General features: G+C 35.6%; 1 protein-coding gene across 1 annotated transcript; it reads left to right on the top strand.

Annotated features, from left to right (window-relative positions):
• Nucleotides 1-1,675: 1,675 nt before the first annotated feature.
• Nucleotides 1,676-18,936, top strand: LOC100924980 (THO complex subunit 4-like). Its single transcript, XM_031947050.1, has 4 exons — nt 1,676-1,814; nt 17,819-17,944; nt 18,131-18,228; nt 18,358-18,936. The coding sequence occupies exons 1-4, from the start codon at nt 1,676-1,678 to the stop codon at nt 18,934-18,936; spliced, it is 942 nt and encodes a 313-aa protein (XP_031802910.1).
• The last annotated feature ends 2,236 nt before the right edge of the window (nt 18,937-21,172 follow it).

Below are 21,172 nucleotides of genomic sequence, written 5' to 3'. Positions count from 1 at the left end.
CCCATCCAAGAAAAAAAAGATTATTAAAAAAAATTAACCAACTAGAAAAGGAGACAGAGTCTCAAAGATGAAAATAACTCTTTAAAAATTAGAATCGGGCAACGGGAAGCAGTAAAGCTATGAGAGACCAAGAAATAACAAAACAGATGATAAAGAATGAAAAAATAGGGCAGAATATAAATCACCTTATTTAAAAAAAAACCAACAGATCTGGAGAACAGATCAAGAAGAAAAAATATGAGAATAATTTGACTGCCTGAAAGTTGTGAACAATAAAAGAACCTTGATACAATAATCCAAGAAAACTATCCTGGAGTGTTTATAGAACATGAGGGAAAAGTAGAAAAAGAAAAAAATCCAATGATCACCACCTCAAAGAGGTCCTTTGTGGAAAACACAAAAATATTATTGCCAAATTTCAAAAACCCCAGATCAAAGAGAAAAGTTTGTAAAAAACAAGGATAAAACAATTAAAATATGTTTGAGATACAATTAGAATTGTACAGGAATTATCAACAGTCACAATAAAAGACCACAGATCCTGGAATCATATTGACTGACAATCAAAAGAACTAGATCTGCAGCCAAAAATACCATATCCAGCAAAATTATCTGTAATATTGAATGAGAAAAAATGGACATTCAATAACTTGCAAATTTTTAGGGACTTTCTATCAACTAAACCCAAACTCAATAGAAAATTTAACATATGAGAGTCAATATCAAAGATCAATTTCAAGGAACTGAACATGGACAAATTATTTATGACTTTTTGTAATTTTTTAACATTGGAAATGTATACCATCTACTTAAGATTGACAACAATAAAAGGGTAACTCAAAAGAAAAAGTAGGGCAAAATTAAAGTAAAAATAGTAATCATGTTATACAAATCAGGTAAAGAGGAAGAAGAGACACAGAGGCAATAAAAGGGAGAGGAGAGCTTATAGTTCTGAAAACCTACTCACATTGGAAATGTGTTAAATAGACAACACTACATATATATCATAAAGGGTATGGCACCCTTCAAAATGTATAAAGTAAGGGAGGAGGGATGGGTGGACTGGGAAGCAAAGAGTGAGGGAAGGGTGGAGCCAAGATGGCAGGGAAGACACACATGTCATTCTAAGGTCCTCTTCAATCCTCACTACTAATTACCAAATTCAGGCTCAGAAATAGTGCTTGACTAGTAACATCCACAAATATTGGGAGTACAACAAATTACCAGCCGAAAATGATCTGGAAGATTGCCAGAGAAGGTTTGTCTTGATTGGCAGGAGCAGGCCAGTGCAGCAGGGAGGCAGAACCAGAGGCTAGTATACTGAGCGGATCGAGGAGGGGGCAGTCTCTGGGTGGAAAATTTGCAGGGAGGACTCTACCACAGTTGGCTGCACTGCTTTGGTTGCAAAGTAGTAGATCAGCAGAGAAGTTACACAAATGCCAAAGATAGAGTGTACTCCAAAAAATGGCAGAATCTAACAGTATCTGGCTATACCCACCCAGCATTGGAAGTGAGTGACTCAGCACAGACCACAGCATGGCTGTGCAGCCCGATTCTGCAACATGAGGCTTTTGCCAGGGGCAGTCAAAATTCTTCACACCAGGGGAGCTCTACCCAGGGCAGCACAAATCTGCCAGGGGGTACACCGCTACCTGGGGAGTAGAACTTCCACAGCATGACTGCGCTTCCTAAGGCAGAGACACTTCCAGGGTGGGACTCTTCCCAGGGCACTTCCACAGCTCAACTGCTCTTTGCAGCCTATTTGCAAGACAGCTACTGTCCATATATCTATCCTTATTCTTCAGAAGAAGCTGGTAACCTCCTTGCCCTGAAGGCAGACCCTAAGCACTTTAAAAGAAAATGAGTAAAAAATTGTAGCTTACTCTAACCATTGGTAGCTTCCACACAAAAAGAGAGCAGTTTTTCAACCCTGAGGAAAATAATATCAGACAATCTCCAGACAAAATCCCAAAGGGGGATATAATCTGATCCCCATCACACAAGGCTCTCCTAGAAGAAATTATACAAGATCTTAAAAGAGAGCTAGAAGAAAAATGGGGAAAGGTAAGAGAAGCTCTGCAAGAGAGTACAGAAAAGGCTTATAATTCCCTAAAAGAAAAATTTGATAAAATGGAAAAAGAAAACAATTTCCTGAAATATAAATTGGAAAAGGTAAAGTATTCCCAGGGGAACAGAATTTGTGAATTAGAAAAGATAAAGAACTCACAGAAAAGAAGAATTTGTGAATTGTAAAAAGATAATAACTCAGTAAAAAGAAGTAAAATGGAAAAAAATCCACAGAGCAAAATAACTCATTTAAAGACTCAATCGGACATATACAAAAAGAAGTAAAAAAAAAAAAAAAAAAAACTAATGAAGAAAATAACTCATTAAAAATCAGAATTGAACAAATAGAAATGAATCAAGCAAAACCAAAAAAAAAATTAAATATCTACTTGGAAAAACAGACCTGGAAAATAGATCTAGGAGAGATAATCTGAGGATTATTGGACTTCCCAAAAATTATGATGAAAAAAAGAGCTAAGACACTATTTTACAGGAAATCATCAAAGAGAACTGCCCAGATGTAATAGAATCAGAAGATAAAATAGGCATTGAAAGAATTCATGAGCACCTTCTAAAAGAAACTGTAAAATAAAAACTCCAAGGAATATTGGGGCTAAATTTCACAACTATCAGACTAAGGAAAAAATATTACAAACATTCAGAAAAAACATTCAAATACCAAGGAGCCACAATGAGGATCACTCAGGATCCAGCTGCCTCAACATTAAAGGATCGAAGGGCCTGGAATCTGATATTCCCAAAGGTAAAAGAACTTGGAATGAAGCCAAGAATAAACTACCCAGCTAAGCTGAGCATTCTCTTCCAGGGAAGAAGATGGACATTTAATGAAACAGGTGAATTCCATTTGTTTCTAATGAAAAAACCAGAGCTGAACAAAAAATTTGACTGCCAACTCTAGGACACAAGGGAAACAGAAAAAGGTAGAAAGAACTCTTGAGAACTGTATTTCTGTTGTGGATATACATAAAAACCACATGTATAATTTGATTTTACTGATATTATATAAAAAAGGGAAGTAGAACTAGAAAGGGGATAGTATCAGAAAAAGGGGAAAAGGGAGATAAAGAGGGAAACTACATCTCATGAAGAGGCAAAGGAAACCTATCATATCTGAGGGAATTTAGGGAGGGAGAAGAACATTATGTGAATCTTACTCTTATCATATTTTGTTCAAAGAGAAAATAATTGACATATTTGGTTTACAGAGAAATTTCTCTCACCTCATTAAAAATTGGAAGAGGAAAAGGGAAAAGGAAAAGAATAATAAGGAAAAGGTATAAGAAAGAGGAAAGGATTCAAAGGGAGTGGGAGGGATTCTAAGGAGGAAGGGCTGAGTGAGGCAAGTAGAGCCCATAAGTTTAATACCGGGGGGGGGGGGGGGGGGGGGGGGGGGGGGGGGGAGGGGGGGGGGGGGGGGGGGTTAAAGGAGGTAAGAAAAAGAAAAGCATAATCTGGGAATAATAAGATGGCAGGAAATACAGAATTAGTATTTTTAACCATAAATGTTAATGGGATGAACTCCCCTATAAAGCAGAGGTGGATAGCAGACTGGATCAAAAGCCAGAACCCTACAATATGTTATTTATGAAACAAATTTAAAGCACGGACATATATACAGAGTAAAAGTAAAAGGCTGGAGCAGAATCTACTATGCTTCAGGTGAAGTCAAAAAAGCAGGGGTAGCCATCCTGATGTCAGATCAAGCAAAAACAAAAACTGATCTAAATAAAAGAGATAAGGAAGCAAACTACATCTTGCTAAAGGGTAGCATAGACAATGAAGCAATATCAATACTAAACATTTATAGCATCAAGAGTTGCAAGAAATAGACAGCAAAATTATAATAGTGAAAGATCTCTGCCTTATACTCTCAGAATTAGATAAATCAAACCACAAAATAAATAAGAAAATAGTTAAAGAGGTAAATAGAATATTAAAAAAGTTAGGTATGATAGATCTTTGGAGAAAACTAAGTGGAGACAGAAAGGAGTACACTTTCTTCTCAGCCATTCATGGAACCTATACAAAAATAGACCATATATTAAAACATAAATGCATTCTTTTCAGATCACAATGGAATAAAAACTACATTCAGTAAAAAGTCAGAGGTAAATAGACCAAAAAATAAGTGGAAACAAAATAATTTCTTTCTAAAGAATGATTGGGTGAAACAGAAAATCAAAGACATAATTAATGATTTCACCCAAGAGAATGAGAACAGTGAGACATCATACCAAAATGTGTGGGATGCAGCCAAAGCGGTAATAAGGGGAAATTTCATATCTCTAGAGGCCTATTTGCATAAAATAGAGAAAGAGAAGGTCAATGAATTGGGCTTGCAACTAAAAATGCTAGAAAAGGAACAAATTAAAAACCCCCAGTCAAACACTAAACTTGAAATTCTAAAAATAAAAGGAGAGACCAATAAAATTGAAAGTAAAAAAACTATTGAATTAATTAATAAAACTAAGAGTTGGTTCTATGAAAAAACCAACAAAATAGGCAAACCCTTAGTAAATCTGATTAAAAAAAGGAAAGAGGAAAATCAAATTGTTAGTCTTAAAAATGAAAAGGGAGAACTTGCCACTAACGAAGAGGAAATTAGAGCAATAATTAGGAATTACTTTGCCCAACTTTATGCCAATAAAGTTGATAATCTAAGTGAAATGGATGACTACCTCCAAAAGTATACCAGATTACCAGAGGAAGAAGTAAATTGCTTAAATAGTCCCATTTCAGAAAAAGAAATAAAACAATCAACTCCTTAAGAAAAAATCCCCAGGACCAGATGGATTTATCATGTGAATTCTACCAAACATATAAAGAATAATTAACCCTAATGCTATATAAGCTATTTGAAAAAATAGGGAATGAAGGAGTTTTACCAAATTGCTTTTATGACACAGACATGGTACTGATATTGATGCTAAAATCTTGAACAAAATATTATCAAAAAAGATTACAGAAAATCATCCCCAGGATAATACACCAAGACCAAGTAGGATTTATACCAGGAATGCAGGACTGGTTCAATATTAGGAAAACTATTAGCATAATTGACTATATCAATAACCAAACTAACAAAAACCATATGATCATCTCAATAGATGCAGAAAAAGCATTTGATAAAATCCAACATCCATTCCTAATAAAAACACTTGAGAGTATAGGAATAAATGGACTTTTTCTTAAATTTGTCAGGAACATATATTTAAAACAGCAAGCATCATATGCAATGGGGAAAAATTGGAACCTTTCCCAGGAAGATCTGGAGTGAAGCAAGGTTGCCCACTATCGCCATTATTATTCAATATTGTATTAGAAACACTAGCCTCAGCAATAAGAGTCCAGAAAGAGATTAAAGGAATTAATGTAGGCAATGAGGAAATCAAACTATCATTCTTTGCAGATGATATGATGGTATACTTAGAGAACCCAAGAGATTCTATTAAAAAGCTATTAGAAATAATTCATAACTTTAGTAAAGTTGCAGAGTATAAAATAAATCCCCATAAATCCTCAGCATTTTTATACATCACCAACAAAACCCAACAGCAAGAGATACAAAGAGAAATTCCATTCAAAATAACTGTCGACAGCATAAAATATTTGGGAATGTATCTACCAAAGGAAAGTCAGGAATTATATGAGCAAAATTACAAAAAACTTTCCACACAAATAAAGTCAGACTTAAATAATTGGAAAATTATTGTGCTCTTGGATAGGCCAAGCGAATATAACGAAGATGACAATACTCCCTAAACTAATCTATTTATTTAGTGCTATACCAATCAGACTTCCAAGACAATATTTTAATGATCTAGAAAAAATAACAACAAAATTTATATGGAATAATAAAAGGTCGAGAATCTCAAGGGAATTAATGAAAAAAAAATCAAATGAAGGTGGCCTAGCTGTACCTGATCCAAAAATATGTTATAAAGCAGCAGCCACCAAAACCATTTGGTATTGGCTAAGAAATAGATTAGTTGATCAGTGGAACAGGTTAGATTCACAAGACATAATAGTCAACTATAGCAATCTAGTGTTTCACAAACCCAAAGATCCTAACTTTTGGGAAAAAAATTCATTATTTGACAAAAACTGCTGGGATAACTGGAAATTAGTATGGCAGAAATTAGGCATGGACCCACACTTAACACCATATAACAAGATAAGATTAATATGGGTCCATGATTTAAGCATAAAGAATGAGATTATAAATAAATTAGAGGAACATAGGATAGTTTATCTCTCAAACCTGTGGAGGAGGAAGAAATTTGTAACCAAAGATAAAAAAGAGACCATTATTGATCACAAAATAGAAAATTTTGATTACATCAAATTAAAAAGCTTTTGTAAAAACAAAACTAATGCAAACAAGATTAGAAGAGAAGCAACAAACTGGGAAAACATCTTTACAGTTAAAGGTTCTGATAAAGGCCTCATTTCCAAAATATATAAAGAATTGACTCTAATTTATAAGAAACCAAGCCATTCTCCAATTGATAAATGGTCACAGGATATGAACAGACAATTCTCAAATGATGAAATTGAAACTATTACCACTCATATGAAAGGCTGTTCCAAATCATTATTAATCAGAGAAATGCAAATTAAGACAACTCTGAGATACCACTACACACCTGTCAGATTGGCTAAGATGACAGGAAAAAATAATGACAAATGTTGGAGGGGATTCGGGAAAACTTGGACACTGATTCATTGTTGGTGGAATTGTGAACAAATCCAACCATTCTAGAGAGCAATCTGGAATTATGCCCCAAAATTTATTAAATTGTGCATACTCTTTGACCCAGCAGTGTTTCTACTGGGCTTAAACCTCAAAGATACTAAAGAAGGGAAAGGGACCTGTATGTGCCAAAACGTTTGTGGCAGCCCTGTTTGTATGGCTAGAAACTGGAAAATGAATGGATGCCCTTCAATTGGAGAATGGTTGGGTAAATTGTGGTATATGAATGTTATGGAATATTATTGTTCTGTAAGAAATGACCAGCAGGATGAATACAGAGAGGCTTGGCGAGACTTACATGAACTCATGCTAAGTGAAATGAGCAGAACCAGGAGATCATTATATACTTCAACAACGATACTGTGTGAAAATGTATTCTAATGGAAGTGGATTTCTTTGACAAAGAGACCTAATTCAGTTTTAATTGGTCAATGATGGACAGAAGCAGCTACACCCAAAGAAAGAACACTGGGAAATGAATGTCAACTGTTTGCGTTTTTGTTTTTCTTCCCAGGTTATTTTTACCTTCTGAATCAATTTCTCCCTGTGCAATAAGAGAACTGTTTGGTTCTGCACACATATATTGTATCTAGGATATATTGCGACATATTCAACATATATAGAACTGCTTGCCATCTAGGGGAGGGGGTGGAGGGAGAGAGGGGGAAAATCGGAACAGAAGTGAGTGCAAGGGATAATGTTGTAAAAAATTATCCTGGCATGGGTTCTGTCAATAAAAAGTTATTATAATTAAAAAAAGAAAGAAAAAATAGGTGAAGGATTAGATAGCTACATAAAAACAAAAAGCAAGCAATAAGCTTAGTAAAATTCTAAAACTAAGGAAAACCTAGACAAATAAAGGGGAGAGAAATATTTGAGGAAAAGTGAGACCTAGGAATGGGTTGATTTAAAGTACATTAAGCAAAACTAATCATGTATACAAAGTTCTATATTAAAACTAAAAGGAACCAAAAGTATCAATTAATTCAGAGCCCACAGTCAAAAGATCCAAATATACATAGACTTAATGGTGAAACCTTAAATAATGGGTGGGTTAAAGAACAAGTCATTGAAGCACTTAATAATCATGTGAAAGGCAATGATATTGCAAAAACAACATGTCAAATTTGTGGTACATCCAAAGCATTCTTTCTGGGGAAAATGACATCTTAAAAATTTATAGTTATTAAAAAGAAAAAGTGAATTAAACATATATTTTAAAAATAAGAACCTACAAAATAAATGTACTCCAAGTCATCACAAAAGAGAAAACATTGAAGTTAGAGGAGAAACAGATAAAAATAAAAACAAACAAAAAAGACTGCAGAAATGATAAACAAAACTTAAAGCTTGTTTTTTGAAAAAAATTGAAACTATTAACAAACCTTTAGCTAAATGGGTTGAAAAGAGGGCAGAAAAATAATCAATACAATAGCAAGTGATCTAGGTGAAATCAGAACAAAGTTAGAAGAACAAATCAGAAAAAAAAAGATCAGTTCTTATGCATAATAAAATGCAAAAAACCTAATGAGCATAAAACTTAAAAGATTTTCTTCAAAAAAATTGCAAACTAACTGACTAGATACATAATCCCATCTCAGGAAAGAAAAAAAAGTTAAATGTAAAGTAACTATGACAAAAGAAAACATATAAAATATAAATAAAATCTTGTCAGCATTTACCTAGAATATCTTTCATTATGACCAAGTTAGATTTAACACTAGAAGATCCAAAAATATTTCAACATTAGGAAAACAATCAGTATATTTAATCACATTAACAATACAACCATCCAGCATGAGATGATTAATTTGATACATTAGAAAAAGCTTTTGACAAAGTACAACACTAATTTGTGACTTTAAAAAAAACTCTACAAAGTACATGTAAAAGAACAATTTTTAAGATCCTAAAAATTGTGTAAAATTTAAAAGTGACATGCCATGGAAATATACAAGAAGTTTTCCCAATAAATAAAGAGTAGAGTAAGAAAGACCACTCTCCTCAATATTATCTGGTATAGTCCTAAAAATGCTAGTAATAGCTAGTAATTGTGAAAGACAAAAGAAAGAAATTAAAGTGCAAATATGGGCTAAAGAAGTTAAAATTACTTTTGTTTGCTGAAGTTAGGAGAGTTTACTTAAAACATCTTTTTATGAAAATATGAAAAAAAACTAGATGAGGAAATTAATAGCTTCAGCAAAATCACAGGCTTTCAAATAAACTTACAAATACAACATTTCTCACTGATAATAATAATATAATCTAAGGGAGAAGAAGAGAAACTCTCATTAAAAATAACTACGTAATTTACAAAATATTTGTGATTAATAATTGTGTTATGCAAAGAGCTCCTTAAAGAATTAAAGCACCTCTCCAAGGCAATTCCAATAAAGTTTGAATAGAAAATGTCATCTGCATCCAGAAAAAGGATTATGGAGATTGAATGTAAATCAACTCATACTATGTTCACTTATTTCTGTTTTTTTTTTTCTTCTCCCATTGTTTTTTCCTTTTGTTCTGATTTTACTCTCCCAACATGATTCATAAAGTAATGTGTATTTAAAAAAATTTTTTTGATTTAGCTAGTGGCCAGTGGATAAAGCACTAGCCCTGAAGTCAGGAGAACCTGAGTTCAAATTTGGCCTCAGACACTTAACATTTCCTACTTGTGTGACTGTGGGCAAATCACTTAACCCCAATTGCCTCAGGGGAAAAAAAAAGAATCAAAGGACCTGAAAATAAAATGAGATAGAATTTTCAAAATTTAGGTAATAAAAATAGTGGGAGGAGGAGATATTAAGTAACCACTTAAATAATTGAGAAATATTCAGTACTTATAGGTAGGTCATGCTGAGACAATAAAAATGGCAACACTGTCATTCTTACTTTACAATTTTAATATCTATTCAAAGACCTGTTTTATAGAACTTGATACAATAATAACAAAATTCATTTATTGGAACAATATAGAATATTAAGGGAAATAATGAAAAGTGGTAGAAAAGAAAGAGGAATAGCACCTCTAGAGTTCAAATTGTGTTATACAGCAACAGTTGTTAAAACCATTTGGTATTGGTTTTAAAAAAAATAGCTAAATAAATCCACGGAACATACTAGATGTAGGAGAATCAAAAATAATGAAACTCAGTAACCTAGTTTTCACTAAGTCCCCAAATATATCATTTTAGAAAGACATTATATTTGATAATAACTGCAGATAAAATTAGAAAACAGTCCTGGGGTAGAAATGATATGTAAATCAATTTCTTACATAATTTCCTATGCTAAATTCAAAATATATATGTGCCCTGAATATCAAAGACCATTTTTATGATAATAACTAATTTCATTATAATATTAATATTTTAATATATTTATAGAATATTTATATTATATAATATTAATATGTATTATTTATGTTTGTATATTTTAAATGATAAAATATTTATGATAATAAATAAAGATATTTTACCATTAACATAAAAAAACTAGAAAAGAAAATAATATAGATCTTTTAAAGCTATGGGTTGGAGATATTTTGTTAACCTAAAAAGGGAAAGAGGAAGTTATAAAAGATTAAAAAAAATTGGATTACATGAAATTGAAAATCAGTCTATCTAGAATGAAAGACAAAGAAGTTAGATATGGAAAAAATCTTTATATTAAAATTTTCAGACATAGGTTTGATATGTAACATAATAGAGATGTCTAATGAAAATATATTAGTGGTGTCAAACTCAGATAGAAATGGGACTACAAAACCATAAATAAGGATCCCTTTGGGATTGCATTTTGATTTAGAGAAACTTATTTTAACATTATCGGCTATTGTATTTTTATTTCGTTTTGTTAGATATTTTCCGATTACATTTTACTCTGTTGCAAGGCACACTCATGAGTGTTGGACAATATGTTTAATACTTTTACATACATAACTAAAAACCATTCCCCAATAGAAGAAATAAACAAAATGCATGAAAAAAAATGTTCTCAAAAGATGTTCTTACATTGCTAAGAATGAAAAAGACAAATCAAACCACAAGAAATTTTACATTAGCCTAACAAATTGGCAAGATGACAAAACATGTGAAAAGTCAATGTTGAAAGGACTGTGAAAAGATTGACATACTAATTCATTGGTGATGGAGTTACAAATTAGTACAACAAGAATAGAAGGAAATTTGGACTTATATAAATAAATGTATTTCAATGTCCATACCTTTTGACCCCTAGACTCCCAGGTTAGGACAACATTGCAAGTAAACAAATCAATTAGCCTTTATTTAATGCTAGATACCAGGCACCATGCTATGTGCTGAGAATACAATCACATGTGTAAAGAAAGACAGGTTCCTGTCTTCAAAGAGTTTACATTTTAATAAGGAAAAAAACTCATAAAAGAAAATTGAAAACCATAGGGAATGGAAAAAGAAGGGGAAGAAGGGAAGTTACCTATGGTAAAAAAAGGACTCTAGAGAGTCAGAAGCAAACATCAGAAAGGAATGAAAATGTTAACTTTGCTAACCTGAACACTTCCCTTAAGGTCTCCATGATGAACTGACCAATCACATAGAAGGAATCCTCTAGGAAGAGAAGTCTGCTTGATAAAAGTAGAGAAAGAATACTACAGATCAAAAATGAGCCTATAGAGAAAGGGGTGTCATGGATAAAAAGAAAAGTTTCAAAAATACTTATAGAAGCATTCCTGGAAACAAAGTAAATGCTGATTAGTTGGAGAGTAGATAAACAAATTAAAGTATATCCATGTAATATATTGATGATTAATTTTGACAGAGAGAGAGAGAGAGAGAGAGAGAGAGAGAGAGAGAGAGAAAGAGAGTAAGAGAGAGAATAAACCAAGGGGAGATCCATAGTATCCAGCAGAGAGCTTCAAAATGAAATCACTAAGTTCAGAAGAGATAGAAACAAGATGGAGTTACAGTAGGAAGAAATCTCACACACACACACACACACACACACACACACCACACACAGACTGCACATTTTACCTTGATGAACCATGGATCATAAGATTTTTTTTTATGTTTCTCAGTCCAATATTCTTATTATAAAATAAAATTTTAAGACATTTTAATGGACTTAAATATTTAATATAGAGAATTCTTTTAGTTGACCCTGAGTAAGGTTCCCTCTAGTTTTTAAATTGTACATTGTTGGCTATTTTACATGAGCAAAAATTAATGAATTCCTGGATATACGTTCCAGATTTTACTATTACAATCAAATATATTTCTCTCGAGAGAAAGAAAAAAAACATTCATCATTCTTCCACTCACCAGAAGAGTGGTCTCTTCCCACAGAGAAGTCTTGGGTTCTCCTCTTGGTTCATCTTGTAACAGAAGAGAAACCCAAGATATAGACCTAGTTTATATTGTAGTTATCTCATATTTGGGGATAAAGGAAGAGAGATGTAGGAATAAAAAGACCAAACATGACTATGTTAAAAGCCTACCTACTACCTGTGATCATCAGCCCACCTATTCCAGTCAACTGTATACCCTAGTTAACTCTATTGAGTTATTTTTCTTTTTCTCTTTCCTTCTCACTCTTTACACCATCTTGCAACTAGGAAGGCCTGGGGTTGGAAAGGGAAATTAATCCACTCATTTTAAGATTGATATCAGGGATGGGGGAGGGATTCTGAGAAGATGGTAGAGTAGGTTGGTAAATTTCAAGCACTCTAGATTTTCCCCACAAATAGAACAATTTTGTGCCTTAGTTTCCCTAATTATAATTAGTCCCACCAAATCCCAACATAGACTGGTGAAAAATCAAGAAGATTTAGGACAGAACAGGGTCCTCCAGGAACAACCCAAGAAGATCTGAAAAAAGACTGGGATTAACCCTTGTGAAATGCAAACATCTCCAGGTTAGCTCCAAAGATCACCAAGTGGAGAGCCCTGGGGCTAGCTGATTATGACTACAGCCTGAACAGGAACAGGAATGAACCAATGAAATTTTCACCTTCTGGACAGTTTATGGAGTGAGGGTCTTATGAACTTATGAACTTAGAAAAGCCAAAGTTTATTTTGGGAGCAGATCACTGAACTTTTAGAAACTGTACAATACACATCTCCTCTGTTCTCTAAGGAAAAAGAATTGAATGCAAATGAGTGTAAATTAGTAGGAGAGCAACTATGTCAATACTACAATGAAAATGGACCTGACTCAATTTCCAAAGATACACTTTATAAACATAATTTAATACAACTGGCTTTAGGAAATTATATAAGTTATAAAATAAGGAAAAAGGAGAAAGAGAAGGAGGGGGAGAATAAAAATAAACTAAGTGAAAAGGATGAAGAATCAGATAAAAATGGAGTTAAATACAATTCCGAGTGTGGCACTTCACAGCAGGAGCATTTCCCATCCCCTGACCTACTTCCCTCAATTAACCCTTCATGGGTGGAGGGAGAAGGAGGAAGGGGAGAGCCAGTAACACATTCAGCACCACCTATGAAGCAGCCTATGACAAGACTACAAGAAGCATTGGTTAAAGCAAAAAACGAGGGGCAGGATGTATCTGCTTTAATAAATGCATACTCTGTGATTGAAGAGCTTGACTCTTCAGGTCAAAAAAGGAGAAGATACACTCCTTTTGATTTGGAAAAAATCAAGCATTTGAGAAAAGGTTGCACTCTTTATGGGGCTACATCGTCTTATGTTAAGATGTTACTAGGTGGTTTGGCTTATGAAATCTTAACCCTTCTGATTGGAAATCCCTAGCAAGGACAAGTTTAGAACCTGAACAAACCTTGTTGTGGCTTTCAGAATATCATGGATCATGTAGGATTCAAGCCCAACAGAATAAGCAAACTGGAGTTAATATACAAATCACTTTTGCCCAACTAGCAGGTGAAGGTCAGTATGTAGAGAATTACCCCATAGGAGGGTATGAACAAATTGCTCTGCTGCAACAAAAGCTTGGGGTTCCCTGCCAGGGAAAGATCAGAGGAAAGCCTTCAGAAAAATAGAGCAAGGTCCCAATGAACCCTTTGCTGATTTTGTGCGACATTTACAAACAGCTGTCACAAGAATCATTGGTGAAAATGCAGTTACAGAAATAATGACGACAACTGTCTAAAGAAAATGTTATTAAGGTGTGCAGAAGAATTATATGGGGATGACATAAAGATGCTCCTTTAGAGGAGATCATAAGACGCTGTGCCACAGTGAGCACATGTGCTTATTATACCCAGACTATGATGAACAGGGTCCTTCTTGGCAAGGGACTTCTAGAGAGAGTCGTCGATGTTTTCAGTGTGGAAAGGTTGGACATCTGAGAGCCCAATGTAGGTACAGAGCTACAGTGAGAAGACAGGCTGAGAGAAGACCCAACCCCAGGGCCAAAGTGCAACGGAGGCTTCCACTGGGCCACAGAATATAGATTAACCCAAGGAAATGAGAGGCTGGGCCTAGCTCCAAGATCTCAAAAAAAAAAAAGACAAGTGGGGCATAATGGCAGCCGCGGTTATACCTTTAGAAGCTCAATACTCTGATATAATCAATCAGCCAAAAAGAAATCAGATGGGAGAAAGGGATTACCATTGGGGAGATTATAGGTTTTTTTTAACCCAACAGAAGGGCAGAGTCCAGTGAGAGCACCTCCAATATAATGAGCAGCTTCAATGTAATTGCCAAATGATGATGAGAAATCCCAAAAGTGGTAAATAGAAGGGACTAGACAGGTTAACTCTTTGGGAGAAAGGGTTTGATTGTATACCTACAAATGGAAAGGGAAACAGATGGGTGACAACCATATTTGCCTTGTCTATCAGAGAGAAACAGAAAAAGAGAAAAATCTGGAAACAAAGGAGAAGACCTAAGAACAAAATCTGCAGGAATCATTGGATTCCCCAACACAAGATAAGACTGTTGCAGGACTTGAAAACCAGTAGGAATCACTGGATTTCTTGAGATGAAAAATTATATTTGATTCCTTGCACATGAACTAATGGACAACAGATTCCTTTTGGACTATTTCTAGGACTTATGGACATGTATAATTTCCTCATGTTTATTCATGTTATTTGTCACAACACTACTAGCCTAGTGTTATATTGCTATGTGCTTATGTAATTTATGTAATTATGTGTAATACCTCCTATACTGATGGATTTATGTATATCTGTTTTAGGAGTGAGCCCCTTCAGAAACCTGCTAATCTGATTTCATTTCCCATTTCCTTTGGGCTTTTCATCTCCCTTCTTGAGACATTGGGGAGGGCGTGATCACCTTCTTTTTATAGTGTTTTCACCCCTTTTTTGAGCAGTCAGGGAAAGCATAAGCACCTTCTTTTGAGGGGTTCTCATCTCCTTGAGAAGTCAGGGAAGTCATGACCACCTATATTCTAAAACAAAAGAAAGCAGGATATGTTAGGATTCTTACAAGGTACTAAGACAGTGGAATTGATAGAGACAATAATTATCTAATTTAGCACAGTTCAGTATGATTGATCTGATCCTATAAGGAGATGTTATGGGCCAAAACTTGAAACAAGGTACTAAGTGGAATTGAAGAGACAATGGTTAAATCTAGTTTAGCATTGGTTTATTTAAATTTATTTTAATAATAAATAATTTATTAAACTTATTTAAATTTATTTATTTATTATAACACGGTATTTATCAATTCCACTGACTTAACACATTCTAAGAATCCTTGTTTCAGAGTTCTGGCCCATAACACAAAGGCTATCTCCAGCAGCTCAAGTTAAAGGTTTGATATTCAGGAATGTACAGGTAACCAAGCATGGGTTTCCTTGTTAACTATTTCGCTCTACGAGTCCATATTTTCATAATTTATTTCTCCTCCTTTCCTCTTTCTTTTGTTTCTCCACCCTATTGCACCCCCCATCAGTTTCCTACCAGGTGTTGGATTCCCTCTCTCTATCACATACACCCTTTCTCTGAAGTAACCCAGAGTCCTATCTGATTTCAGGACTTGTATCCACCATTCATTTCCCAATAGTCATTGTTTGGCAGACTTTTGCCTTGCCATTTCTCTCCAATATTCTTTTAAGAAGAATTTGTTCTAGCATGTTGTAATAGCAAGAACCCTTGTTAGAGATCCTGGGTTCAAGTTTCAGTTCTACCATTGAATGACTTTGAGTAACTTGACCTTACCTGCTCTGATTTAATAAGAGAGCTCTAGCTTGAACCTTTGACTCCAAATCTAGTGCTTTTGCTACTATGCCATTCTGAGAACAAATATTTATCAAAAAAAAGTTCCTTTTATTGTTGTTGCTCAATTGACTCCATTTGGGAATTTCTTGACAAAAATATTAGAGTGGTTTGACATTTCCTATTCCAGCTCATTTTATAGTTGAGGAACCTGAAGCAAACAGAATTAAGTGACTTGCTCACAGTCATACAACTACTTTCTGAGGCCAGATTTGAACTCCTAAAAATGTCTTTCCTGCTTCACACCAAGAGCTCTGTATCTTATACAGCCTGTTGAAAGTAAACACACATCACTATTTTTAAATCCCATTCCACCTGAGAATTGAAATCTGCTTCTCTATCACACTTTTTTCTGTGATGACTTGTTCTCTGCTTTATAACTCAAAGCAATGAATAATACACATTTTGGATAAGAGAAAAAAAATGAACCCATTATAATAAATAAGGAATAAAATAGAGCCCACCATCTTGAAAAAAATTACAGAATTCTATTAAAGGGTTTGGGAAAGTTAGCATGGCTTAGTGGGATAGAATACCAGGACTGAATCAGAAAGATTGAGGGTCAAATCTTGTCTTTGACACTTCTAATCATTTAACCTTTAAGTGCCTCTGTCAGTTCTTTAGAATTTATCTGCTATGGTCATGGATCTGGAGCTAGAATCATCTAGAGCTAGGGGATATAGAATGCAATTGTCTTGCATTATAGATGGGAAAAGAATATGTGACTTATCAAAAGTCACTCAAGTAGTATGAAATCATAGGTGGGTTTTCCACTGGTGAAAGAAGTTCCCACATTCTAGATCCCCACTGCTAATAAAGTCATAAATCATTCACACATATATAAACATGTGTATGTGTATATATGTGTCTATGTATATAGAGACATATGTGTGTTTGTGTGTGTATAGTTTAGCAAACCTAGAAAGAAATGGTCCCATTAAGTTGTCAAAAGGGTAAATGAACAAAAATATTTCACAAGAAATCTTTGGCCTGAGAGAAACACCTAAATAATCAAGTTGGGAAACTCTATTTTTAAATACTATTATCCTATGATCTTATGAAAAAGAAAGTCAAATAGCATTCTTTAAGAATAATGTACCCATCCAAAAAAGGGAAATGAGGAAAACCAAGAAAACATTGTATACAAAGCAGCAATATTGTTTTAAGAATGACTTTGAGAAAATGTCATTTTGACTCTTATAAATATTCAAATCAAATATAAAAGACCTCTGAAGAAAGTCGTTATCTGCATCCAAAGAAAGAAATGGTAAAGAGAAGTATGTAGAAAATAAATGGACATATATGTGTGTAAAGGGCAGGAACTCTGGAGAAACATACTTAAGGCTGTGATTGATTTAACCCTTCAACAAGGTGTTAACTCAGTGGAAGCTAGGAGATAATGGTTATCTAGTTTACTAGTACTTAGTATAGTTCTAAGAGTTGACACCTGTTCTACAAGTTGACACCTATTCTACAAGATTGACACCTACAATGATGTACTTATAATAGAGTATTTAAGAACTCAGAGATTTGGGAGGAAGACAGACACAAACCTCAACACCTTTGTGGTTGCTGGTTGTCTCCTTTACTTCTCTCCTGAGCCTAGAGAGAAAATTAAACATTATATAGACATATATGTTTATAGATGTAAATATATATGTTTGTGTCTGATAGTACTCATCTCTGGAGTGGAGCGGAGAACGAAAGAAAAAAAATTAAATAACTATTAGATATTTAAAAAAAAAAACTCATTGTTGGGGTTCGTGCCGAGCCCCTGATTCTGCGCCCACCGTGACCAACAAGATGGACATATCCCTGGACGACATCAATAAACTCAACAGGAGCCAGCGTGGCCAATGCGGCGGGGACCGGGACCGGCACTGGGACCGAGAACGAGGTCGGGACCGAGACCGGGACCGAGAACGAGGTCGGGACCGAGACCGGGACCGGGACCGGGACCGGGACCGAGAACGAGGTCGGGACCGAGACCGGGACCTAGAACGAGGTCGGGACCGAGACCGGGACCTAGAACGAGGTCGGGACCGAGACCGGGACCGGGATCGGGACCGGGACCGAGAACGAGATCGGGCTGGAGCCCAGGGGGGCCGCGACGTCTGGGGCGCGCAGGTGGCAGCCCGCATAAGCCGAGGCGGGGGCCCCGTACGTAACAGGCAAGCCATGGTCCTCGGAGTCGGCAGGAACCGACCCGCGCCCTACAGCCGACCAAAACAGTTTCCAGATAAGAGGCAGCCCGACTTGTTCCACAGTGGCTTTCCAGCCGGGGGCCCCACCCGAAACAGGTGGGACGAGGCCCGCGGAGGTGCCAGCGGCGGCAGCAGGAACCGACCCGCGCCCTACAGCCAACCCAAGCGGCTTCCACACAAGGGGCAGCCTGACGTGTTCCACAGTGACTTGGGAGGCCGGCCCGTACTTGAGACCGGCGCCAAACTGCTGATCTCCAATCTGGATTGTGGGGTCTCGAATGCCGATATCCAGGAACTATTTGCTGCATGTGGAACTCTGAAGAAGGCAGCTCTACATTATGATCGCTCCGGCCGAAGCTTAGGGACAGCAGATGTTCACTTTGAGCGAAAAGCAGATGCTCTGAAGGCTATGAAACGCTATCATGGTGTCACCTTGGATGACAGACCTATGAACATACAGCTTGTTCTACCACAGACTCGTGCACAACGAAGACCCGCACAGAGTGGAAAGAGAGGGGGAATGACTGGGAGCCGTGGTTCTGAAGGTGACACCCGGAGAGGCGGTCCTGGAGGCCCGCGAGGACCAGAACGAGGGACTGAAAGAAATTCGAAACAGCTTTCCATAGAAGAACTAGATGCACAACTGGATGCTTATAATGCCATGATTGAATTCGACTTAAACTAGCCAGCAGGTTCCCTACGTGGAACAGGACCCAGGATTCTTATTCTTTACCCTTTTTGCTGGAAGGCAGAGTGCAGGACTGTGGCTGTGCTATCAATGATGGATTTGTTTCTTTTTTGTTTCGAAATAGGATTTAAAACTCATGTAAAGAGGTTTTTGTTTGTTTGTTTGGGGAGAGGGGGTTTGTGGGGAGGGGTTTGTTTAGGGAGAGGGGGTTTGGGGGAGGGGGTTTGGAGGGAGGGGTTGTTTGTTTGTTTTAGTTCTGAAAGACACCAAATTATTTGTACCAAATTATTTTGGGGATAAATTTTCCTGGTTGCTGTGGTGGAGAAGGCGGCGTTTTCCCCTTGGCCATCCTAAAACAGAAATGTGGGTAGAAGTGGAACTGTTTGCTTCATCGCACTGCTAGTGGGCTGTGAATGTGGAGCAGAACTTTCCTGTCCAAGTTGGTACATTGCTGAGTAAACTAGGTGAATAACCCCCATCGGGATGGTTATCTGGTCTGACAATGCCATTTAAAAATGGAATCTCATTTTGAGAACCCAAATCCTGGCCCACGTATGAAGAGTGGGTTCTTATGTGTTTAAAAGTGAGGTTCAAAGGGGTGGATTGGTTATGAAAAAATGATTTTACATTTATTCGACAAAAGATAGTATTGACTATCCTTTTATGTAAGGGATATAAGAGGTTTCCCATTAACATTTGGAACTGTGAAAAGTATTTTGACATTGATTGCTTTTTCTTCATGCTTTGAATCAAATCTTAGAATTTACTTTAAAAAAAATTAACTACTTGTAAATAGTTGAAGTTTCATGTTCAATCACCTTTCTTATTGCACTTTATTATGGAAATGTTTGTTTTGTTCCATAAATTTAAGAAAATAAAAATTAAATTAAAAAAATAATGCCCACTGGTTATGGTAGTGTATGCCTATAATCCCAATTTTCTGGGAAGTGGAGACCTATTGATCTCTTTAGTTCAGCAGTTCTTAATTGTAGTGGATTAAGCTAATTGAGATTTCCTCACTAAGGAATTTTAACATTAATGTGTTGAGCCCTCAGAAGGAGGAAAACAAATGTTGCCTAAGGATGGGCAAATTGATCCAGGTCAGAAACAAAGTCCAGCAAAACTCTTCTACTGATGAATGGTGAGATGGAGCCCATGAGTAGTACCTGTATTTTTAGTCTAAGTAAGATAAGAAGACCCATGCCTTAAAAAAAAAATGCAAAATAAAATAACATGGTTAAATGAAAATAAAAATGATCATAAGGAGGGCAGGGACAAGAATTAAAATAATTTGGGACATAAAGAAAATTCTAATCTATCGATTAACATTGAATAAGACAATTATATTTCAGGCCCTGTGCTAAAAACTAAGGATACAAACAAAAGGAAAAGATAATACCTGTCTTTAAAGGATCCCACGATCTAATGGGGGAAGACAGCAAGGAAACAAATATGTACAAACAAGATTTATACTTGATAAATAGGAAATTATCCACAGAGGGAAGATAGAAAAATTAAAAGAAGTTGGGGGAAAGTGTCATGTAGAAGACAAGATATCAGTTGGCACTTAAAGGGGGGTGGAGAGTGACATTGGAGAGGAGAGGCAAGTTTACATGGTGGGATCTATGATTTAGGAAAATCCTGTGCCATAGGGCAACATTTCTACCTTCATTTTCTTTGTCATCAAGTGATAGGTATAAGAGGGAAGGATAACATAAAAGCAATGAGGGCAAGATTTATAAGGTAATGAAGAAACTTGGTAAAAGAGTGAACTCAAGCTTAGTTTATCTGCTTGTTCATTAATTCCATGAGAAATATAAAACAGCTAAAGGAGGAGCAAATAAGTATATAGACCATTATTAAGGCATATAAATATAAATAAAAAATCAAGAGAATTATTTAAGAGAACAATCTGAATTAACCACTAAGTGAGTAGGAGGGGGGAAAGAAAGAAAAAATAGGTGAAGGATTAGATAGATACATAAAAATAAAAAGGAAGAAATAAGCTTAGTAAAACCCTAAAACTAAGGAAAACCTAGACAAATAAAGGAGAGAGAAATATTTGAGGAAAAGTGAGACCTAGGAATGGGTTGATTTAAAGTACATTAAACAAAACTAATCTCATGTACAAAGTTCTATATTAAAAGTAAAAGGAACCAAAAATATCAATTAATTCAGAGCCCACAGTCAAAAGATCCAAATATACATAAAGACTTAATGGTAAAATCTTAAA

The sequence above is a fragment of the Sarcophilus harrisii genome, chromosome 1 (assembly GCF_902635505.1).
Source record: "Sarcophilus harrisii chromosome 1, mSarHar1.11, whole genome shotgun sequence".
In the NCBI taxonomy this organism is placed as follows: domain Eukaryota; kingdom Metazoa; phylum Chordata; class Mammalia; order Dasyuromorphia; family Dasyuridae; genus Sarcophilus; species Sarcophilus harrisii.
This window is presented reverse-complemented; position numbering and strand designations above follow the sequence as displayed.